A 25,624-nucleotide genomic window follows, 5' to 3' on the forward strand; every position below is an offset into this window, starting at 1 on the left:
GGGGTGTCCAACCTTTCACCTTCCCTGGGCCACATTAGAAGATGAAAATTTGGTTTGGGCCACACATAAAATAAAATAACAGTAACGATACCTGATTATCCAAAAAAACCGTAGAAAACATAGTTAACATATTAAATTTATTTGGAAATGAAGTTAGTGAGATGTTTTTATTATTTATTATTTATTAAAAATTATTTATTTTTTATCACGTTTTTTTTATCACGGTTTATTTTCTGGCCAAATTTTGCGGGCGGGGGGGAAAGAAAGCTTGCCCGCCTCGCACCTACCTCTCCTCTTGCAAATGGCCCAGCTGGATGAGGCAGGACTGGAAGGCAGAAGCAGCGGTGGGGGCAGAAGCAGCAGCAGCGGCGGGGGCAGAAGCGGCGGCAGCAACAGCAGGAGGTGGCGCTCTGACAGCGCCCGCCTTTTCTGTTGCTGCTTGGCCTGGCGCTCGCCTTGCCCCGCCTCGCGCCTGCCTCTCCTCCTCCTCCTCACTGGCTCTGGCACGAAGGTTGGGGTGGGCACTGGGCCGCATTACGAGGCAACCTGGGCCGCATGCGGCCCCTGGGCCGCGGGTTGGACAAGCCTGAGCTAGAGCATGTTCTAGAGCAGGGGTGTCAAAACTCGGGGCCCCACAGGCCGCATGTGTCACGCACTGGCCACGGCCACCCCCAGTTTAGTGAAGGAGGAAAAAGTTGCAATAAGTCAAGTGACAACAGTGTGACATTGTGAGATTGACATCCATATTCTAGAGTGTTGTTTTGCTCAGATATCTAAAGAATTATAGGTAGCTAGTTTTTCAGTATTTAAAACTTAGATTTGTAAATTTCAAAAATATTCCTGATCGTTTATTGAATTATCACTTTCCTGACTTCTTGAAGCTATTTTTCTAGGGTAATCCTTTAATTTGCTCACATTCTTTGCTTTTCTGTAGAACCCTATTAAAAAAAAAGGCTTACTAATGAATGCTTATTTTGTAAGTAAAATATTCAGGAATATTCTGTTTACAATTAGTTGGATGCAAAGCCATTTTTTTTAAGTAAGGCTCTTATCATTATGGGTGGAAATTTTATTAGGAGGTTGGGAATTGATTTCACCATCATCTCTTCTATTTTGTTATCAGGACCAAACCAAACACTACTTTAAAACTACAGATTATGGTGAAAAACCTCTGTACGAAATGTCAATATTGTATATGGAAAATTAAACTCAACTTTTAAATTTAAACTCACTCTTTCTTTTTCTTTCTTTCTTTCTTTCTTTCTTTCTTTCTTTCTTTCTTTCTTTCTTTCTTTCTTTCTTTCTTTCTTTCTTTCTTTCTTTCTTTCTTTCTTTCTTTCTTTCTTTCTTTCTTTCTTTCTTTCCTCCTCCCCCCCCAAAATAGTCACTGACATTTCCACAAAAAGTTATTTTCTTCACTTGCCGAGGTGTTCAGATACTTCTGTGCATTTCATGATATCAATGTATGCAGCTGGCTTTTGTCTACAAGTACCCAGCTGTTAGAAATAAATAATCACTTTGACAAAACAAACACCTGAACAGATTAAAAGGAAAAGAATGACTAATCTCTTATAAAGGTTCTGATAGAAGAGCTTAAACCACAGATGACATCATCTCCAATCCAAAATAATGCTAGTTACCTTTCTGAGAAACAAAAAGTAATTCTAAGCATTGTTAATATGGGTGGGGATTGCATTACAGAAATTCCTTTATGAATGATAGAATCAATTTCTTTCAAATGCTTCAAAGGTTTAGGAATGTGAGAAGCTTCGTGCATGAAAAAATAATTCTTTGTAGTCAAGACAGCCATTATTATGCAGTGGCTTCCACAGCAAATGGCAGCGCTGCTAGAATGCTGCACATACTTGTATCTTCACACTACTGCTGTCATAGTGTAGTGAAGTTAATCATTATTATGGTCACAGACCAGGAAATAACAGGATTAAAACAATAATAGTAAAAAAATAAAAATAAAAGATACTGTGATTGGTGGTGGATTAACACTGGGCATTAACATTTGCTTAATTTTACATAGAGCATAGCATAATTTGGCCACATTCAGATAAGCTATTTCATATTGATCTGATAACAGTAGTTGCACATTAAAAAGATGTGTATTTCCTAGATGTTTTTATTAGGTAAGGTGTTATAATTTGAGTTCATGAGTCCTTATAGAAGATGCAATACAGCAGGATGTGAGCTAAGTTTCAATGGCTCCTTGTCCACAGGGGCACAATCTCAGCTCACATGGTATTTTTTTGTATTGGCCTTCCAAAACTGCCATGGGAAGTTCATTGCAGTGCCCTTAAAGGTTAATGCCCTTTGGATTTTTGGAATGGTTATTTGATATAAATATCTTGCTGCTTTAAAGGGGGGAGTTCGACTGTTCAAATAAACATTCTTGGGAAGAGCAGCCCAATCTTGTTGGATTTTTACATTTTTAATACATTGTTTAAGTTTGCTAAGTGTATACTCTGATCCCCTCATTAGAAGTACTTCTCTGGAGAAACCAAGATACTGGAGTTTTTGTGAGATGGTCCTGACCCATATTGATTTGAAATTGTGTTCTATAAGATATAACTCAAACTTGTAGAGAAAAAGAGTAGTTTTAACCAATGGGGAAAAATGTATATCCATGATCCTGTCCCAATTTTTACTAGTCCTGTCTCCCTACTGCATTTGGAACACAGTGCACTACCTGAAATGTGCTCTTATGAATTTGGATGCCCTACCCAGAGGAGTAAAAAGAACTGAGCCCCAAAGAATAATTAAAATAAAAGCCCTGCAGGAATATACTCTGCTCCTGGAAAAATAAAAGATTGAAATGCTATCTATATTCTGATCTATAGACTTGCCTGAGATAAAAGACGTAATGTATTGAATATTTCCATATAATATTCTATCACTTTTTATTTTAGCAAACCAATGATGGACTTATTGGTATACCTTTGTGCACAATACCATTTAAATCCTTCAAGCCACATTATTGATCTGATGTCAGCTGAGAAGAAGCCAATCAAATTCAAACCTAACACACCTATTGGAATGCTTGAAGTTGACCAAGTGATTTTAAAGCCAAAAGAAATGGATAAGAAAAAGCCAATTCCTATCATCCCAGAGGTGAGAGAGTCGGTAAAGTCTTACTATTATCATTCCTCTACTTCACTTATTTTTCATGTATTTAACTTTTAAGTAAAAAAATTTTCTGAAGACTGTGGAGGTAGCATCAAAATTGTTCATGACATTTTCTCTGACTTATAATTATCATGGGTTTTACTTTGAGATACATAAACACACACATACGTATATACATATACACATATAGATATATATATCTCAAATACATATATAAAACTTGGGAAGTAGTAATATCCTGCTTTAAGCCATATGTCAACTAAAGGGTGCTCACAGATACCAAAGTACTTGTGATACTATATAGTCAGCATTTGTGGTCCCACAAAGTTAATTTTTTAAAATTCAGATGAACTGAAATTTCATGACATTTGAAATAAGAGTGGTCTAATCTTGTGTGGTGATGTATCCTTGTGCAAAGTTTTGAGATGCAGTTGTAAAATCTCACTAGAATATAGGAATATTTTAATACGCAATTAAGAAATATTTTGACAAGTAATGACTTATTTGTTTGTAAAGTTTATACTTCTCAAGCAGATCACCAAGACACCTAACAAAATTAAAAGTCATAGAGTATCATTTGACACATAGAAAGACCCAATGCTGATCTATATTTTAGATTCACCTGTTCAGGCTGCAGTAATTTATTTTGGATCCTTCTTACCTAGAGAAGATGGGAGCTTCTTCTGTTTGTTTGCAACTTCTCCATGATATCCTAAAAATTGATCCTGGCAGGACTTCCCTTTTAATAAGAGCAAATTGCTCTTGATGTCATAGTTATGACTGTTTCTCCTTTTCCTGAGGAGAAAGAATATTAACAGCTAAAAATAACCTTGCTCCAATTCATTCCACAATATATCAGTTTTAGGATAGTATGGGTGAATGAGGGAGGCCCAGCTTCATATCTTATAGGGAACTTTGAAGTGTAATGGAATTTTCTTATATTCTTAGAAGAGTTGAAGAAATATGGGACTGAGTTACTATTCTATGATATTTTTCTTACGTTAAGTATTGCAAACATGCTTTGCATTAATGGACTCTGTAGAGCTATAGTGCACGGTGTGTTGAACTCTTTTAAAAAATTATATTGTTTTAGCAAACTGTGAGAGTTGTGGTGAATTATAAGAAGACACAGAAGACAGTTGTCCGAGTTAGTCCTCATACACCGCTTCAAGAAATTGTGCATATTATCAGCAGCAAATGTGATTTTGATCCTTTACACACTATTTTGCTAAAGACCTATCAATCTCAAGAGATTCTTGACCTGACAAAATCCCTTAATGACCTTGGACTCAGAGAGTTATATGCAATGGATGTCAGCAGAGGTAAGAGTTATGGTTTGTCTGTCTTCAGAACTGTTTGCTAAAAGAAATTATGTAAATATATTACACTTTTTTGAGATATAATTCTATTTCTGCATTCTTATTATTATCTAAAATAAAAAAACAATTCATGATTGATTTTTGTAAACAAAATAGTACAAATAATAAGTTCATTTTCCATTTATATTACTAGATTATCTTCATAATATGTTAGATAAAGTAACTTTCTAATATTTCATAGTTCACATTTGCTAATTCTGGAATCTAATTCAGACCATTTTTCTATTACCACTTTTTATTAACTTTCATGTTCAAAGTTCATTCTGTTTCCCCCTTTTCAGCTTTCAGATGCAATCCCTTCCCAAAGACTGCTGACCATAAAAGACAGGGGGAACTAGTGTAAATGGTGTCAGATAAGCTATAAAGTAGGAATATTTCAACATTTTTTTTATTTGTTTGTTTATTTTTGTCAATTGCTTACAAGATAATAGGTATAAGTAAAAACATAGTTATGAATACATGGATACATATAAGAAAAATAAAAAATAAAAGAAACAATAGGACAGGGACTGTAGGCACGTTGGTGCACTTATACATGCCCCCTACAGACCTCTTAGGAAAGGGGTGGGGTCAATAGACAGTCTAAGGTTAAAGTTTTTGGGATTTGGGGAAGAAACCATAGAGTCAGGTAGAGTATTCCAGACATTTACCACTCTGTATTTCCTGCAATCAAGTTTGGTGCGATTAACCTTGAATTTGTATCTATTGTTTGCTCTTGTGTTGTTATGGTTGAAGCTGAAGTATTCATTGACAGGTAGGACATTGCAATGTATGATTTTATATACTATACTTAGATAGGACTGAAGGCGGTGTAGTTCTAGGTTTTCTAGGTCTAGAATTTTGAGTCTGGTGGCATAAGGTATTCTGCAACGAGTAGAGGAGTGGAGAACTCTTCTTGTGAAATATTTCTGGACTTTCTCAACTGTGTTAATATCAGATACGTAATGTGGGTTCCAGACGGATGAGCTGTATTCGAGTATTGGTCCAGCAAATGTTTTGTATGCTCTAGTTATTAGTGAAATATTACCAGAGAAAAAGCTACGTAACATTAGATTAACATAGTGTAATAAGTTATAGTATTTGGCTGAGGAGAAACAGATTCAACTCCTCAGCCAAAGACACTCAGTGGATGTCCCAAAGGTGCTTTTTCAAGAGGCAATTGGATTTTCTGTTTTTTCTTTGAAGATGTTTTGCTTCTCATCCAAGAAACTTCTTCAGCTCAGACTGGATGGTGGGGAATGGAAGCATTTGTGGTGATATATATCTTTTTTTAAATAAAAGTTTTATTGGGTTTTAACAAAACATAACAAATAAAACATCTTTTTTGAGAACAGCATGATTCCAGATTATCACATATACAGACACAATCTCAAATACATATTCATGTTATATATTCAGATTCATATCTTAGCACTATTTTTTCAATTTTTCAATATTTTTTCCCTTACTTCCCTTAATCTTCTGTTATAATTATCTCATTTCTTTCTAATTCAATTACATTTCTCTTTCTAGATTTCTATATCTTTCTATTCATTATACTTATACTTTCGTCTATCCTGTTTACAATTTCATATTCTCTTCCATCATCATTTTTTACCTCCTGAAAGAGGTTAAAAAAAAAAATTCCCTCCCCTTCCAGGCCTTGAAAAGGAAGATTCCCCCTATAATTGCCAATTAGAGTGTGGCACCTTTGAATCTTATAATTATTGTCATATAAAATCTCATTAAAATTTAATTTATACATTATGGAATTATAACATTCAATTTCTAATATCTATTTTATATCATTTAACTCTCATCAACCGAATTCCACTTGGTACTTTCCCTTGGGAATACACAGAAAATTCTTTAAAAAATTGTGTGTGTGTGTGTGCGTCTATCTATCTATCTATCTATCTATCTATCTATCTATCTATCTATCTATCTAAAGCAAAATAATTACTCTATTCAAATTCATCCTAACAACTGGTATTGATTCCATTGTAAATTTTTCACATTTCTTTTCAATTGTATTTTATCAATTTTTAAAAACAATTAAAATATTTCCATTCCTTCTTCTTATTTCAACTTATTAATAAACATACCATTACATAACAATGCAGTTTTATCTTGTAATTTAATTACCTACTTCATTTCTAACTCATTACTATATTCTGCTATAACAACACTATCTTTTGTACTCTTGCAGAATTCTCACTTTTAGTTTGATTTAACCATTATCTCTATGACTTCTAAATAAGCTAATGCCTTTGATCCTTGTACTGTTTCTTTATTTCCAGCTTTTGTCCCTTATAACTTTTTTTCCTCTTTATCTTTCACCCCTTTTACTCACTGCCTTTTTTGTCCCCCTCTCTCTCACTCTTCCTTCTGTAATTCTCTTTTCTGCTGCTCCTTACTGTTGTGCTTCTTTTTCAAACTATTCTTTTTTTAGTTCCCTTTAATCTTAAACTTTTAACTCATTTTTCCCATTTTACCCCACATTGCATTATTTGATCATGAAAAATGGCTTCTTCTTTGTCCCGCCCTTCTTGCTCTTTAAGCACTTCTTGTTGTTTTTCATAGTTCAAAATCTCAATTTCTAAAAATTGAAATATGAAGCCAAAAGATCCTCTTCTCTCTTGTGCATCTTCTTTCTGTTTTTTAACTTCCATTTTTAATTCCTCAAGGATTGATAGCATTTTAAGCACTTTTAAACAGCCACCCAATTGACTTTAATTAAAGATCCAACACCCAAAATTTTAAAAATCGCCAATTCATCTAAAGCTGTTTCTTCTTTTCCTTTCCAGGGTTCCGTTATTTTTTAATAAAGTTTCAGTTACAATGTATCCTTTGGAATTCTTTTCAAAATTTCACTGTTAATCCCTTTTATTTCCAGGTGGCACTCCATTATTCTTTCCAAGTTCCACCCTTTTTCCTCCACTCTTCTCCTTTTAAAGGCTTTAGAGTATTCAGGAAGTCTTTATTTTCCTTTTGACACTTTAATTTCAGCTTAAGATTGCCTATTAGTGTCAAAGTAAATTATCACAAATTTCTTACTTAGATTTCTTCTTTTTAACATCAAAGCCGATTGTAACTGTCAATATGAAAATAGAAAAAAGTATTTTTCCCCTCCTTTTCTCTCTTCTTTGCCACTTTAAAAATCTTCTTTTAGGAATAGCACTCTTAATACTTTTAAATCCAGGATACTTTGCTTAGATGTTGTCTCTGATTAGCCCGGTCTGTCCTGCAATCCCCTTTTGCCTTCCTCCTGCTCATTATTGTCTGGTTGGGTTCTTCTTTGCGGTGGCCATTTCTGACCACCGCTTCAACCGCCTTCGGGAAAGGGAGTTTAGACCAGCTGAGGAGGAGAGATGCAGCTCCCCTCTACTCAGCTAGCAGTCTCCCCCCTCTTCGCCACCTTCTTCAGCCCCCAATCCAACGGATCAGGGTGCTCCGGCAGCAAGCATGGATCAAAATCGTGCAGGATCGCAGATTTCGGTCCGTCGCCGAAGAAGCCCAAACCGGAAGTCCCATGATATATATCTGTTTGTGGATTTTTGGATATATAAATCCTTCCATTCCCCATGATCCAGTCAGAGCTGAAGAAACTTCTTGGATGAGAAGTAGAATGTCTTCAAAGAAAAACCAGAAAGTCCAGTTGTTGCCTCTTGAAAAAGCACTTTTGGGGGCAATCATGACTTGGATGACTGAGAATCTGAATCAATACAAGAGCACACAATAGATACAAACTCAAGGTAAACTGCACCAAACTCAATTGCAGAAAATACAACTTCAGCAACAGAATAGTCAATGCCTGGAATACACTAGGTGACTTTGTGGTTTTTCTTCCTCAGACCCCAAAAACATTAACCTTAGACTAGGCTACTATTGACTTCACCCCATTCCTAAGAAGTCTGTAAGGGGCATGTATAAGCTCACCAATGTGCTTACTGCCCCTGTCCTAATGTTCTTTTTTATTGGTGTCCATTTCATGTATTCATAATCATGTTTGTACTTATACATGTGATCTAATTCATGATTGACAAAATAAATAATAAATAAAATAAATGATTTTTGTTAGGAATGATAGTCACCTAACGGTTGGGTTGGCAATATGTAAACCAGGATAGTTATTTAATACTGTTGTATATTTAAGAGTGCTGTAATTGTGATTGGCTGAGGTTCCTCCAACAGCCATAAGATGGAGCCAGAAACCTTCTTGCATTTTCCCTTTTGCTTTTGCCTGATTGTTGTTCTGCTTGGATTGCTGTGAGTCTTGCAACCTGTTAGCAAACTCCATTTACTGAACTTTGTTTATGATACTGGACTTTGTTTTTTGGATTATCCCTGGATTGATACTAACTGCTTTAACCGTGTATGATTTGGACTGTTTGTTGGACTTTGTTTGCTCGTTTACTGGAAGTAAAACCTACATTTTACTATTCAGTGTATCTGTATGCTGGTTGTGTGTTATTCCTCACCACTCGCAGTACGTTTCCCTGAGTGGACTCATTCTCCTAACAGGGAATACCTCAACAATTTTAGGCCAGTCATACAATATCAGCCCAATCTATTCCTCTTGGTTATTTTTAAGGCATATATTGGAGGAAATTTGGTGTGTGAGACTCTTAAGAAAATACTCTTTTGTTTACAAAGGCTTCCATGAGTGGATTAAGCAATACTTTATTCATTTATTTCTACTTGTTGTTATTTTTACAAATTTCTCTAGGTGGTGAACATTTTCAACAGGCCTTCTTCCTCCTGGTTTTCCCACAACAGCAATACTGTGCGGTGGATTGGGCTGAGAGAGAGAGTGACTGGCCCAAAATCACCCAGTTGGCTTTTATATATATGCTTCTGGAACATTTTATAGTGCACCAGTTGTATTGTCCACTAATTTATAATATGGCCTTTCTTTCTAGATGGGATCGAATAGGTTTTTTAAACATTTTAAATACAAATAAATTTGCATTTTTTGTCTCTCTAGCCACGCCAACTACTGAGTACAGCTTGTCTTCATTACAAGGTTAGTCATCTTGAACTTAGAGATATAAATAATAAAACACTGAAATTCACAACTATTCTTGTTCAATGATATTTAAATCCACAATACTAATTAACATTTATCTAAATGGGATAACACTGATTTGTATTTGATAGCATTGATTATGTATAGTACATCTAGGATTACTCTTCAATGATCAGATAACTGGTGAACAACAATAGAGTAATTGTGTCCAATTCTTTCTTTGGTGTTACCTGAGAAGTTGCATAAGGACTGGAGGTGAAAAAAAAAATACATGACTTTCCACTCTTAAATATTTCTACTATATCATTGGAAGTACATATTTTTTTGGGAGAAACTCAGAGATTAAGTTTTGACTAGTCTCACACAAATTAATAACTGAAAAAGTGTAACAAATAGCATGTATTTGTTTAAAATCAATGGTCATCATAATGATTAAAAGTGAAAATGAGAAAGGGGAAATAGATATCTAGAAAACTTATTTACTGCTCTGAAGGTTATGATTTGTTTTCTCAAAAATCTCCTTTGTGGGAAAAACAAATCCTAATTCAAATGTTGACAGATGGCATATATCAGTACTGTACTCGATTGTTGCAAATGGAACACGATGCTTGATGCTTTGATACCATCCAAATTCTAGGAATATAGCCAAATAAAAATAAACCTCAAATAGTATTGATGAAAGAAATTGGATCTATAAACTGGGAATGAAATTGTTGATTAGTAGATCTGAAATCTATGTATATTTTCTAAACTAGTATAATACGATGTTGTTTAATTTATTTGAGTATAAGAGTCAATATCTTAGTAGACTTTTCTGCCTTTCCTCAATATGATTCCCTGAAAGTTATTTTTATTTCAACTCCCGCCCCCGGCACTTCCCCACTTTTTCCCATTTTATACTTCAGTAGAACCTAAGTAGGACATGGACAGATGTGATGTAATATTTTTGCTTTTTAAAATATTAATAACAGTGGAGTCTTCTTTGTATCATGTAATATTAAAAGGCTAGGGTTCCAGCTAAGGATAATCAAGTGTTTGGAGTTTTAAAGAAATGGGGACTGGAATTGCTTGCTTTTTGTGGAGATTCATATTTTATCCAGAAATGATCTAGCTTTTACAGGAAGATTGTGCAAGTTCATGTAGGTAACAACTCTAAACATGAAGGAAGTATTGCCATTTTAATTAGTAGAGTTGCTAAAATGTTTGTTGAAGAAAATTATGACCGAGTGGTTGATCAATGTTTAGTACTCCTGAATTTATGAGGGCTTGACCACAGATTCTCCAGAACAAATGCATAGCTGTTTTCAAGAATTGTATAATAAGCCTCTAGATCAGTGATTTGAATCAAACTCCAAGACTCAAATTATATTCTTGCATTCATAACATTTTTCACAATTATGTATGGTTTTAATTTAGTAGCTATTTGACATTCTGCTCATATTTCCAAACGATCATGTGCTTTCTTTTATATATAGAAATGAACAGGGGGAGGGAGGGGGAGAGAGAATGTTATACAGTTATAATTAGTATTTATTGCTTTAATTTGGGGGCTTAGACTCTGGTCTTTTTATTTACTTAGTTTTGTGTTGATATATATCTACATAGTATAGAAATATCCTTTATATAGCACATAGAAATTCACATACATTTATTTGGAGCTTTTTACTGTGCTAAATCATTTATTCATTACCAGTTGCCTCTTTGTTGCAAAGAGCCTGAATTGACTTATTCAATTCTTTTTAATTGTTCCTATTGTAAAAAAAAATTCCCACTAATAAAAAAATACCCAGCATTCAGCCTTTAGAAGCTGGTTAGCTTTTAGAAGGAATTATGATATAGGTATAATAATTACTTTTCAGACTAATGAAAATTGATGAGATTGTTACAATAGGTAAACAGGTAGTTGCACATTTTTATGTTTTTCAGTTAAAATGTTCACCACCTCACAGGAAGGCTATTAGAAGAAAAATAAAAAAAAACCTATGCTCTGAAGAATTTATTTTAAATGCAAACTAATTCAGTTGCTTGGATTCTTATTACCCCATTCATTTCTTACTAAGGACAATTCTTTGAGAACTATACATAGAAAGAATCAATTTTGAGTTTTAAGCTGTTTTTATTTTATAGATTAATCAGAAAAAGATATGCAAATCACACCTTGCTTTGATACAGATAAAATAGCTTGAATCTAAAACTGCAGAAAATGTGTCAGATTAAATGTCCTATTCAAGATTTATTATCTATAATACAAAATAGTTTTCCATTGATATTACTGAACATTGTACTGATTTTCAAAGATCTATTATATAATAGAAAGAGAAAAGAAAAAAAGAGAAAATTGAAGAAAATATGAATAGAAGCTAGAAGTTGTGACACGATACTTTTTTTTAAAGACTCTTTTCAGAATGCACAAAATTCAGATAACTTGAAAGAGAAAGAAACTAAAGGATTCTTTGGCATTTTTCAACGGAGCAAAAAGAAACGGCAACAGGTAACAAACATATAAGTGTTTATAGTTATGGTAAGATAGAAGGTAAGCTTGAGCAGGTCATTTTGAGCTGGCCTGGATGGTTTGTCCTGCTAAAGTTAACTGGAGTGGTTATTTTTTTAGCCCCATAATTTCTTTTAGTTTCTCTCACAGACCAAACGGCCCATATTTCCTGATCAAAAGTCATGGAGTATCCCTATTTCTTTGCTTCTTGGAATTTCTTACACATACAACATCCGTGCATGCATCTTCACAATATTAGTCCCAGTTGTTCCTTATTACCCAAAGATTGCAACCTAAGGAAACTATTCCATCCAAGTTCTGAAGACCCTATTTTTGAGCTGTTTTCTGAGATTTTACCCATTGTGCAAATATTAATATAGTCACATCTCCCCCTTGCCTACAGAGTAAGACCATATGTGGTTCTGTCTTACTTTTCCTCCTCAGTGTAAGGGGGTGGAATAGTTTCCTTAGGTTGCAATCTTTGGGTAATAAGGAACAACTGAGACTGGTATTGTGAAGATGCATGCACGGATATTGTGTGTGTAAGAAATTCCTAGGGTGGCCTAATGGGCCAGATCTAAGTAACCTGTGGGCCAGATCCAGCCTGCGGGCCTTGAGTTTGACACCCCTGCCATAGACCAAAGGCAGGGTGAAAAGGTAAAAGGCATCAAGGATGAGCCTGCTTTTATGCTTGAATTGATAAAAAAGAGGTTAAAGAACATACATCTCCTGTGTTCAAGATTTTGTAACCTAATCCTATTTTTCATATCAATAAACTTAACTAATGAGATGTCTGAATCTAGATTTTCAGGATATTAGGGGACTAAATCCTTACATGTTAACATGATGGGAACCAGGGATAATAAAATGTTCTGGGCCCGCATGGAAGGTTTGGTGCTCAAATCAAAACACACATTTTGGTCCAAGGATGGAGTGAATTGAGGCTGTTTTATAATCCATGCATGGTCTGAAGTAGGCCTATTTTGGTTGAAGTGGCATGTGTAAGGAGCCAGGGATAGTGACAGATGAGAGGAGGATAGGAGATAGAAAGGGGTAAGATACTTGGAAGATACTTGGAAGTGGGAGACAGGCTGCTAGGATACATAATACTATATAGCAATTTTGATGGAGGCCTAAGGGAGGAGGGAAAGAAGAAAGGCATTGGGAAGGGAGAGTGGCTAATGGGATATGCAGGTAAGCATCAGCAGTGGCAGCTGGGGGAAGGTGGTAGGAAAATACAGTAGGACTGACAAGTCAACGGGATAGGCTCCATTGCAACATTGGTGGCAGCAAAGAATCTGAGTGGAAGGATAGAATGTACGAGGAAGATCTGGAACAGGTAAGGTAGAAGGATATACCATGCTGGGAACTTGAAAGAAGTAGAATAGGGAGGATAGAGAAGAGGAATAGAGAAAAAGGGGGGGGATTGCAATGCCCCACCTTGCCCCAGTTCAGTTTTGGCCAACCCAGAATAGTGAAGGCATTATTTATGTTGATGATGAAATATAAACAATCAGTGTATCAGTCCATCTCCTCATGGTTTCGGTATTGAGCTGCTTGGGGAAGTTCCTGCAAGAAAACAACTTATGGGCTGTTTATGCTACATTTGAATGTGTCCTTATACTAAATGTGAAAAAGAAGTCAGATGGTTGACAATCTAATCAAATTATTTTTTTTCCCTATCTCCACCCCAACCTCAATAAGACGGCCAGTGCTCCTGCAACACCACTCATGAACAAGCCAAGGCCGGCCTTTGCTGTGAGATCCAGTTCAATTTCAAAACAGTACGAGTCAAACACTCTGCCCTCTGAAATGCCCAAAAAGCGCCGAGCACCTTTGCCTCCTATGCCTGCTTCGCAAAGTGTGCCCCAGGATCTTGCTCAAAGCCAGAACAAACCTAAGATCTGTATGCTGAAATCCAGTAGTGTGGATGAAACTGATAAGGTTGGTCATTAACATTTTGCTCTTTATTTCTTCTCTGGGAATAATTTTAAAATAATGTCTGAATAGTTTAATGAGAATAATCACCACCATGCTTTCTAATTAAATTGTGAGAGTTGACTAGAACCAAATTTTGAGGATGCTTCTGAAATCAACCATGGCCACAAAATTACTTCTTTATGTTCAGATTTCACACTGAGCATAATGGATCAACGCTATCAGCAAGTGTTGCGTGCCTAATTAGCAAAAGAAAACTCAGGACCATATTGGTTGGAAACATGCAGAAGAGGCCTTTATCCTGCAGTGGATAGACAATGGTTAAAATGATGATGATGATGATGAATACATCAGACACGTAGGCAGGGTAGATCGTAAGAAATATATTGTATGAATTTGGAATGTAATCCTGTATTTCAGGTTTTTTTTCATTTATGGTAATAAGACACAGAAGAAAATGCTAAAACTTTTCTCCTATTAGAATCCTTGAAGAAAACTTCCAAATCAAAGTGTATATTCTTATACTTCCAAATGAAATATGTGGACATCTGATAACTGTGCTTAGGGAGGAATTCATTATTCATAGAATCCTTCTTCACTCAAACTAGCATTTATTATCAGACTTCTAAAGCAGTGGCTTTAGATATTAACCTTTAATTTGTAGATGGAAGTTAAATATTAATATTAAATGCTGAAAAACTTAATATGATCAAAACAGTTCAGTAATCATAAGTTTAGCTAGTTTCATTGGTTGTTAAAAATTTATTTTGAAGCAATATCAAATTGCAATTTGAATTCAGCTTTCCCAATCAAACAGATATTTTCTCTATTTTCATTAAATGTGAAAAAGTATAGTTTAAGTATAAAATAAAAAAAGAATTGAAAATTTGTGTTTTCCATATTGTCTTCCCCATCCTTTATGAAAAATATAGCTAAATACATTACCGGGAAAAGGTTTCCCAAGCAATTCAAACCATTGCATTATTAGAAACATATCTAATCCTTAAGAAAATCAAATTTTACTTAGTGTCAGAACATGGAATATTTAAAACTAATGTTTTTATCTTAATAACCTTGCCTGTTTCTATAATAAAGCATTTTAATGAAGTTATAAAGGAGGCTGCCAGGTCAAACCTATCTATATAAATCCCATACATGCTGAATTTATTCCAGCATAGTTTGAGGGGAAAATTAATGCCGTTAGTAATATCTTAGTAAAACATAAATTGTCAGTTGTGAATTCCAATTAAAAATCAAAGCTAAGTGTTAGCGTAAATGGGAATATGTGTACTGAGACAACACTTTGAATCTAGAATAAAAGGCATTTTTCTAATATCCTAGAATATATGAGCATGCTACACAGATGAAGAGAAAGTGAAAGAAGAAAAGGAAAACCAGGCCCAGTAGATGAATGGAACATAAGTGCAATCAATGAATAGTATTTTTGTTTGCCTAAAATACAGTTATTTCTATTTTTTATAAAGCCTTAACCACAAGAGTGCGCTGTTTAACAGAGGTTTGGAAATCTGTAACTAACTAAAAAAAAGTCTTCCTTTGGGAAAAGGCAGTGGTCATATCAGTGCATTCTTCCGATCATATCAGAGTAAACTGGTTGTGTCAGTTAAGAATCTGTAAGCATCTGTGTAAGACATAAATGTATGCCTCTCCAGATGTCTTAGTCTAGTTTGTACTTTGCTAAACTTCTGGTAAAGCTGTGTCTTGGGAAATGCACCAGCTCTAGAACAATAGATGAAGCATTCGTAGATACTGTTTGTACCCATAGCAGCTCCATCTTGCATTCTCAGTTTGTTTTGCTCGACCCAGTCACTCACAGCCTCCAGACATTGGGTCAAATCTTCAACCTTAAGAGATCTTCAATCTCTTAATCCAAAATCCTCTCAACAGGCCATCCTTTTTTCATTCATTGTCTTTATATTTCTGTTTCTGCCATCCCAGGTGGTTAATTTGTCTACATCTCCCCTTTCTTCTGTTTTGTAGTCCTTTGAGTTCCCACTCTTTCATTTTCATGCATATATTTCTGCACTCTGAGTTCCAGTGATCTCCTTTCCATTATTTACAAAATCCTTTATACTTCTCTCAAACTTTGCAGTTGTTTCTCTATACATTTCTCCACAATAAATTGTTCATTCCTCCCCCCCTCACACCAAATCTGCTTTCCATCATAAGTATGCAAACTTCCTAGCCCTCTTCACATCACTGCTAGCTACTGGCAGCTGCAGTCATCCACTGGCCCACACTATTAGCAGCCTGTGAGAGACTTCAAGTCAAGTCTCTCCTACTTAACTGCTTCTTTCAGATATGGGGTGCTGGTACGCCACCTTCAGAATGATGATTTCTCATCATAGTGGGAAATAAAATCATAATAATTTGATTCTGAAAGCCACTTGGGAAATTTTATTCTGTGAAATGCTTAAAATAGTTTTTCTGTTATGGTTTTCACAATGTCTCTTATCCCTTTCTTTAGCTCCTCAGCTGCTCTCTTGTGCTCACTGAGTTCTTTCCATAGATTGAATGAATGTTTGCAGATCAAATCTTGCTACTCTCCCTACTTTAACCTACTTTCCTAAATATATGATGTCAATGATTCATGGTCTCTTCCATAATGTGCATCTGGAATTGGCCTAGCTTATTGGAATACACCTTTTCTGTTTCCTATTTCCTATTATATGTAGTTAATTTAATGCCAATGTAGCTTACCCATTGATGTCCAATATTTGTATTTGTATTTATATTCCTTGCAGCAGAAGTTGCAATAATCAAAAAAATTATCTTCCTAAAACTTTACTAACTTATCTCCTATATTGTTGACCTTATCCTGTCTAAGTAATTCCAGCTTTAGTTTTTTAATTACTGACTGGTACTATTACATTTTTGTTAGATGTTTAATTTAAAACCACTTTATAATTTGCCAAAACATCCTTCTATGCCTATCTCCATTTCATGTTCAGTGCAACATTGTACATTCTATAACACTGATACTAAGTGAATATCCGCTAATGTTGTTAGATTGGATTATTGTTAATTGAGATATAGTGGAACACATATACCTTCTTGAGTATCAGGCCATTCCCTTCCCTCATAGGATTTCATATCTTTTTTAAAAAATACATTTGTTGAAGAGTTTAATAATAATAAAATGATAATACAAGCCACTTTATATTCCTGGATCAAACAAGCCACTTTATATTCCTTTCTTTTACTTCTGATGGTCTTATCTTTAATTCCTCAAGTTGTTGGCATAGGATTGAATCGTCTTTCAAACTTTCTTTCTCACATCTCAAGAGATTTCTTCTAGGCTTTAAAAGCCCTATTTTGTAAATCCAATGGTAAATCTTGTCTAGGACATGATTTCATATAGAAAATTACACAGAAACGTCTGATTTAAAGCTGTCCATTACTATTCATCCAAGTTCTCCTGTCCTAAAACTTGCAATCTGCCGTGCTTCATTTCTTGGTTCCTGCGTCTCACATTACATTTTAAACTTATATTTATTTGTAAAATGTAGAAGTTCTCTTTCAATGCTAGGGACTAATCTGCGATATTGCTCTAGCTAAATCATACCTTCTCTTACTTCTGAAAGTTCAGCATTCTTCCTTGTTAATTAGAGTGGGAGCACTAATAAAATCCAGTGGATTGATTATGTGGTCCCTGTGTCTTTGTCTCCTGTTTTTCAGACGGTTTTGAAGCTGTGCTCTGTCTCGTACAGCTACTGCTGAGATGTAACTTAAAAGGAGAATTGCAGGCAAAAAGGCAAAGTGACTTGTTATATTATCTTAGCACTAGACTAAACTGAAGCACCTTTGTCCCAGCTGAACATTCTGCTCTGTTTTGATAAAGGAAAGCATTTATCTATGCTAAAGTGGCAATATCAGACAAAGGAAAGGAAAGCCAGCTAAAAACAATAAGTTTCACTTAGTATAGTCTGCTTTCTTGGTTTTGAATGGAAAATATAAGAATTTGATTATCTTCTTTGAAATTTTTCATCTTATTTGAGAAGAAAATGAGATGTGCAACCTAAAATTGCTCTGTGTCAGCCTTTTCCAGCCGTAGCCTTTCAGGTGTGATGGACTACACTCACCAGAATTTCCAGGCACTTTGGCAGGCATTTGGGGAGCTATAACCCAGTACATCTGAAAGGCTACTTTTACGATATTGAAAGTTTCAGATGGTTTGAGAACTACACACAGCTTTTTTCCGAGTATCACAAAGGACAAACCAGAGGTAATTTTGGATTGCCTGTACGTCTTGGAAGAGGGGATGCTTGTTGACGTGTTACTTTTCTAAATGCATGAGATTATTTTTGTTGGGTTTTGTTAACTCATGAAGAAGTTTGCTGGAACCCCATCTTCTCGGTCTCATAACAATATGAAATCATTGTGTGACACTGAAGACAAGAAATTGTGTGAGAGTATGTGTGTGTGTGTGTGTTAGTTATATAGTTAACTATTCAGTTGTAAAGTTTAGCATTGCTTCTTAGTTTAGGAAGTCACTAATAAGAAATTTGAAGATGATGTCTCCCTTAAGTCAACATCTGGTGATGATACAGGCATGTCTGTATTGTTTCCTTGGTAACGGTATAGAAGTCATTTGCCCCTGTTGGCTTCTAAAATGCTTTTTGACTTTCTGGGCTAACCTACAGACCCTGGGATTTCCTGGTGCTTTCCCATCTGAGTACTAAACAAGCTTTTTCAAGATCATCCAAGGTCTGCTAAGTGCTGCCACTTCACTGTTAAATAATGAGCGAGGTCTGCACGGGCAGATAGATTTTAAAGCTTTAGCTCACTTGTAACATTTAAAGGTTTACTTTTTTTTTCTGAGCAACATGCAAGTAGATTTTTCCCTCAGCTAAATATAGCTTGGTAGAATAGAATCTAGGATGAATAAAATATAAGTTGCCATTTTTTCCTTTTCTTACAGCAAACACTAGTAACTTTACCATTGTGTCTGGACTGTGAAGGTTTATGATCCCAGACAGATGTTGGTGTCTACAAATCACTTGGATTAAATTACAGTCACTTAAATGTATTATTAGAATTTATTTATTTATATACGTGGGGAAAATATATCCATATTTTCATAACTCCAAATTAATGCTTAGTTTTGGGTTCTCCTAATGATCAATTGTTTCAGGAAGGACCAAATACATACATCTTTTAGGGAGATATTAGTGCTGCTGAATTTATACCTTGATTATGTTGAAGGAGTTTTTGCATTTAGAATAAAATAGAATAACAGAGTTGGAAGGGACCTTGGAGGTCTTCTAGTCCAACCCCCTGCCTAGGCAGGAAACCCTACACCACTTCAGACAAATGGCTGTCCAATATCTTCTTAAATACTTCCAGTGTTAGAGCATTCACAGCTTCTGGAGACAAGTCATTCCACTGATTAATTGTTCTAACTGCTAGGAAATTTCTCCTTAGTTCTGGGTTGCTTCTCTCCTTGATTAGTTTCCATCCATTGCTTCTTGTCCTGCCCTCAGGTGCTTTGGAGAATAGCTTGACTCCCTCTTCTTTGTGGCAGCCCCTGAGATATTGGAACATGGCTATCACGTCACCCCTACTCCTTTTCATTAAACTAGACATACCCAGTTCCAGCAACCGTTCATTTAACAGGGAATGATTAGTGTCTGAATGTTTCTGTTAATTTCATTTCTGCTCATTTTTTCCCCCAGGGACTGTCAGGAGGGGGAATAGAGAGATCGGGTTCTCTTCATCTCAGTGGCACGTCTTCAGTTAATTCTTCTTTAAAGCGGGCAAAGCGCAAAGCACCTTCTCCACCTTCTAGAAAACTGCAAGGCCAAAGTGACCCTAGCATTGACACAGGTAAATATAGTATTTCACAATTCTGTACCCAAAACCTGAAACAGTTTTGCCTCTCATGGAAGGTAATGAACAGTTGTTTTCTTTAACTTATAGACAGAGTTGGCTCATTGAATTATTACTACTTTATACCCCCAAATGTGAAATCACTGTGGTCACATCTTTACCTGGTTTTGTACTTCATCAAGTTCTTCCCAAGAACCTAGACTATTGTAACGGATCAGTGTAGTATATGTGCAGATCTAAGCAGTGTGGCCTGTTGTATTATTCTTACTTTTGAAATTTGATGGGAAGTTATTATTTGTTACTTATTGATTACTTATTACATATTGACTTATGACCACAATTGAGCCCAAAATTTCTGTTACTAAGAGAGACATTTGTTCGGTAAGTTTTGCCCCCTTTCTTGCCACAGTGGTTAAATGAACCACTGCAGTTAAGTTAGCAACAAGGGTTGTTAAGTGAATCTGCCTTCCCCATTGACTTTGCTTGTCCGAAGGTCACAAAAGGTGATCACATGACTCTGGGACACTGCGACTGTCATAAATATGAGCCAGTTGTCAAATATCTAAATTTTGATCATGTGACTATGAGGATGCTGCAATGGTCGTAAGTGTGAAAAACAGTCATAAGTCACTTTTTTCAGTGCTGTTGTAACTTGCAACTATTAATGTTCTACTATTTTTCTGGCAGCAAAGCAGTCAGTCATGGTGGGCTGCTGCTGGTTCAGACTGGTTCGCTCATACTGGTAGTTCTGGCCACTAGCTGGGCCTGCCCACCCTCCCTGGTGCTATCCCATCCTATATATCTCTCTCTCTCACTCTCTGACTCACTTACCTGCCCACACAGCCCAGCTGATTTCAACACCTCACCTGCTCTACTTACCGCGGCTGCCGCACGCATGAAATCACCGTGTTTGCAGCCGCCAAAGCGGCTTTTCACTAGGCGAACCAGTTGTTACATTATGTGCAGCTCATCTCTGGCTCATCTCTAGATATTTGGGTACTGTTGCAGTTTTGCCATAAAGAGGAAGTATTTCCAAAATGCCTATTTTTGCCTGTCTTATTTTTCAGGATCCGAATCTGCAGAATCCATTCATACCGAAAGCACTGACAAAGGAAAATACTCAAAAGCGCAATCTCCAACAGGTATTTTTAATGCAACTTTAAGTAAAATTAAAAACGACAATGTCAGCTACATCTGCTAGTATTGCCATAAAACTCTTCTGGCCCCTTTATCATTCTTCTCTCGGCCCTTGTGATTATATTATTCTAAATGAAACCAAAGTAGTGGTTTTATTTTGATTTACTTGAATTGGTCTTTAAAATGTATAAAATCAAGCATAATTAAATTACGTTCATGTTTTCTCCTTCCTTCAGCCTATATTGGGACCAGATTGATAACAGAAGGGACCTTGGAGGTCTTCTAGCCCAAAGTACTGCTCAAGCAGAAAACCCTATGCCAGCAGCACCCAACCTTTTACCCACCAGGGACTGGTTCCATGGAGAGAGGTTTTTCCATGGACCGGAGGGGACGTGGTTTCGCATGCTGCCTGCATCCATTGATGGGGCTTTGCTTGTTTGCACGGCCCAGTTTCTGGCAGGCTGCAATCCGGTTCTGGTCCATGGACTAAGGGTTGGGGACTTCTGCCCTATATCATTTCAGAAAATGATTATCCTGTCTCTTCTTAAAAACCTCCAGTGTTGGAGCATTCTGGAATCAAGCCATTCCACCAATTAATCGTTCTAACTGTCAAGGAATTTCCCCTTCATTCTAGGTTGCTTCTCTCCTTGATTAGTTTCCATCCATTGCTTCTTTTCCTTTAGTGATTTGGGGAATAGCTTGACTCCCTCTTCTTTGTGGCAGCTCCTGAGATATTGGAACACGGCTATCATGTCTCCCCTAGTCCTTCTTTTCATTAGACTAGCCATGCCCAGGTCCTGCAATCATTCGTCATATGTTTTAGCCTCCAGTCCCCTAATCATCTTCTCTGCACTCTTTCTAGAGTCTCAACATCTTTTTTACCTCATGGCAACCAAAACTGGATGCAATATTTCAAGTATAGTGGTTGAGGCACTAGACTAGAAACCAGGACACTCTGACTTCTAATCTTTGCCTTAAGTACAAAGCCAGCTGGTAAACTTGGGCCAGTCACTCCCTCTCAGACCTAAGAAGGAGGCAATGAAAACCACTTTTAAAAAACCTTGTCAAGAAAATGGCAAGGACTTGTCCAGGCAGTCACCACTGACTTCAAGGCACATACTTGCAAGCCTATCTTCAGGAAACTCCCCCACACACACACACTTTAAGCAGTCACATTGATTTAGAGATAACATAAATATTTAAAGTATCCGTAATCCACTGGTTTGTTCTATAGTAGGTGTTTTTTAAGGCAACCACAGTGAAATATGATGTAAATCAATACTCTGAAAATAGGGAGACTGAAGCCTTATATTCTGCACTAGTTTCCTCTTGGAAAATAATGTTTACGTAATAATTTGATACCTTATTTGAGATGAAGGGGGATGTGATTTGTTACACCATGTTCCTGGTCTTTCAATAGGTTAGGTTAAGAGAGTATGCGATTGAATAATAGTCTACATAACCCCCATCAACTATAGGAGTGACGGCTCTGACAAATACAGGGAAAGGGGTCCAGTCACACATCCTGTTTCCATTATCAAAGCTGGAAAGGGCTTAAATAGTTGACAGTGATGTGGAGGAAGGTGATAACTGCTGAAGCAAAAACAGAATCCAATCTCTTTATTTACAAATAGCAAGAAAAGTAACTTGGAACTGCTTGGCATGCATATCCTCCTACAACTACAGCTAATCTGTGCAACTCGATTTGTTGGCTTCCTCCTTTGAGTTTTCAGCATAGTTGTATTTTCTTTCCCTCTTTCCATTTCTCCCTCCACAATCATATCAGAGGTATCCTTGACTATTTTTCTTTTGCATTTCTGCCTATTAAAATATATTCACAATTCTACTTCCCCGTTTAATAGCCTGGGTTTTCCAAAGGGACCAATGTTCACTTTGTCCCCAATCTCCTCCCGAGAGGGTCAAGATGGTTGTATTTCTTCAAGGTTTGGTACTAGCTCTGAGGTTCTTCCCCACTTAATCTGGGCATAGAAGACAGTTTGCTTCATTCTGATAGCAGTCCTGAGGGAAAGAGGATTTCTGAGGTGGTAGAAGCTGTGACCCTGAGTCTTGGAGCAAAGGGGCCATTGAAATGTGGGTTCAGAAAACTGGTTTTATGCAGAGCCCCACAATTTCATGTACAATTAATTGTTGAAGAAAAAAAGAATTGGTAATTGCTTAGTCACATTGATTTCATTGATTAATGATTACATTTGCACCTGGGTGGTTATAAATAGATTATAATTTCAAAAGAAAAAAAATAAGTGCCCTTGTTTTGTTTTTAAATAAATCACATGCAATTTCAGTAGGTAATATTTTAGAAGAGGTAGTAATTCTGTTTGTACGAGAGGGAAAAAGGTAAGGCTCTTTTGAACTGATACCTTGATGATCAGAGACATTTACAATTCTTTTTAATGCTGAGCAGAGAAATGTGTTAATTGGATTGTCTCTGTTAACTAAATGCTGCAGGCCTATTAATATTACCAAAAATGACTGAAAACATTTTGATTTAACTAACATTGTTCCCTCTGCTTTTTTTCCTTCTCGTGTTTGTTTAATTGTCACATTAATCAAGTTAATTCACACATTGTTTCCTAACCTGCTTCTTAGGCAATGTAGTTGATCTAACCAGGACCCCAATGGCAGCAGGTACTTCAAGCAGCTTTGATCCAACCAATCATGATCAAAACAATATCCAGCAAGTCGCAGATGAAAGTAGAGTTTTGGTTAACACTGATACTCCAGATGAATCTGAAGTGTCGCTCAAATGTAGGTGGCTGTCATGTTTTCTTCTTGGGACTAACTTACTAAATCATACATACTAGTCTCATTTAACACGAGCTCTCTGAAAGTAATGATGCCGTTTAATATATGTTTTGGGGAGGAAAGAAGGACCTTCCATTCTTTTCAGCTTCCCGTGCTTGCTTTGAGTGTTATAGCCCTACTTTAAATTAATTCATTGCTTTTTCTTCTTGAGGATGCCATTATTGTATTTGTCTTGAGAGTGGTGCGGTGGCCTAGACGTGGAGCTCTCACCTCACAATCAGGAGGCTGTTTGATCCTAGGTAGAGGCAGATATTTCTCTCTCTGGGTACAATGAGAATATATCTGCTGACCAAAACTCCACATTGGTGACTGGAAGTGCATCCGGCCATTAAACACTCTGTTAGCTCTATTGCCCAAACTCTACCCTGCAAGGGATTATGGGGTGGTTAAAAGAAGATGATTATGTATTTCTCTTAACATAACTCTATGATACAACACATTTGTGCTGAAATCATATGATATTATTTTATTAATGAAGTTAAGGGGAAGCTGAGATATGCAGAGACTTTTCCTCTGATTATGGTAATGCTATTAGATAATTTTCTATTTTCTTCCACAGAATGTCTAAATATATTAAATTCTATATAAAGCAACTCCCTGTGTTTCGGTTGGTTTATTCTCTTATGTGTTTAATTAAAGAAGGCAACATTACTTTAATGGTATTTTCAAATAAATTTGCCAAACTGTCATCTTCTATTAATATACAAGTGTTTCATATATTACATTGTCCCTACCTTATTTATAGTGATTTTAGATAATAGGACAAAGCTCCTCTGCCAGCATAGCAAATGCATCAGTAAGCAAGTAATTCAAACTTAAAAATAATAATCGTAATATACTTTTGTATACTGAAACTCTCCAAAGTTTACACTTTGTTTGTGTGTGTGTGTGTTGATGTTGTTTTTGCACAGCTGACATGGGTTCTGAATATAGCCTAAAGGAGATAGATGAGAAGGAAGAAATATACAGTGATTCTCTCAGTGCTTCTGAGGTTCCACTAGATGTTCAGAAACATGAAACTGCTTCTGAGTCAAGTTTTAGTATTGGAGACAATGCACAGGAATCTAATGAAGAAAAAACAGAAAACACGACTGCAGGAGATAAGTAAGTAAAGCTAAGTTTAGTATGGTTTGATATATGCATGAGAGTAAGGAACTGAATAATTCATCCAAGATGGGTGCCATCATCTCACATTACTGCAGGTAGTCGTGGTGGTGCAGTGGTTAGAATGCAGTATTGCAGGCTAACTGCTCACACTGCCAAGAGTTCGATTCCTTCGATTCTAACCAGCTCAAGGTTGACTCAGCCTTCCATCTTTCTGAGGTTGGTAAAATGAGGACCCAGTTTGTTGGGGGCAATAGGTTGACTCTGAAAACTGCTTAGAGAGGGCTGTAAAGCACTGTGAAGCGGTATATAAGTCTAAGAATGGGAGTTTAAAAATTGTGCTATCTAGTATAGTACTGTTAATGCCTCATAAGGGGGCCCACAGTGTCTCATGTGGTAAGACGCTGGGCCTGCATACCGCTGAGGTCGGCGGCTTGATTCCCGTGAGCAAATAAACTATGCAGGGGCAAGAAAGGAGCCTCCCCCGAATGCCTATCCCATGGGTAAAGATGACACCTCTGGAAAAAATTTCTTTCACAGAGGCAATTAGCTACCTCAGTGATCCCTGGCTAACTCGTGCCATGCGCTAAAAATAAAAAAATTCCCCATATAGCAAAATAAAGGTTAATCAGTGCTTCTCTTTAAAAAAAAATGTTGTGGCTGGTGAATTTATCAAAGATTTACTTTTTTTCCCAAGAAACACTAGAATATATGCTTAAGCCTCCATTGGATTCCATTCACCTATTTTACCCAGATTTGTGA

At 36.4% G+C, this 25,624-nt stretch overlaps 1 protein-coding gene across 26 annotated transcripts in view; it reads left to right on the forward strand.

Annotated features, from left to right (window-relative positions):
- The window catches only part of COBLL1 (cordon-bleu WH2 repeat protein like 1), a 115,403-nt gene that overhangs the window by 77,509 nt on the left and 12,270 nt on the right, over window positions 1–25,624 (forward strand). For 13 of the 26 annotated variants that reach the window (XM_026697138.2, XM_026697141.2, XM_087920045.1 and 10 more), the window contains exons 3-11: window positions 2,919–3,120; window positions 4,229–4,457; window positions 9,481–9,519; window positions 11,916–12,013; window positions 13,718–13,957; window positions 19,645–19,795; window positions 20,866–20,940; window positions 23,543–23,701; window positions 24,670–24,862. In XM_026697138.2, the coding sequence (XP_026552923.1) occupies window positions 2,919–3,120; window positions 4,229–4,457; window positions 9,481–9,519; window positions 11,916–12,013; window positions 13,718–13,957; window positions 19,645–19,795; window positions 20,866–20,940; window positions 23,543–23,701; window positions 24,670–24,862 (1,386 nt within the window). The remainder of the gene's footprint in view (window positions 1–2,918; window positions 3,121–4,228; window positions 4,458–9,480; window positions 9,520–11,915; window positions 12,014–13,717; window positions 13,958–19,644; window positions 19,796–20,865; window positions 20,941–23,542; window positions 23,702–24,669; window positions 24,863–25,624) is intronic. The other 13 variants (XM_087920041.1, XM_087920042.1, XM_087920053.1 and 10 more) reach the window with 1 other exon arrangement.

Source organism: Pseudonaja textilis, chromosome 1, assembly GCF_049901715.1.
Source record: "Pseudonaja textilis isolate UNSWEBS1 chromosome 1, rPseTex1.2, whole genome shotgun sequence".
NCBI classification, from domain to species: domain Eukaryota; kingdom Metazoa; phylum Chordata; class Lepidosauria; order Squamata; family Elapidae; genus Pseudonaja; species Pseudonaja textilis.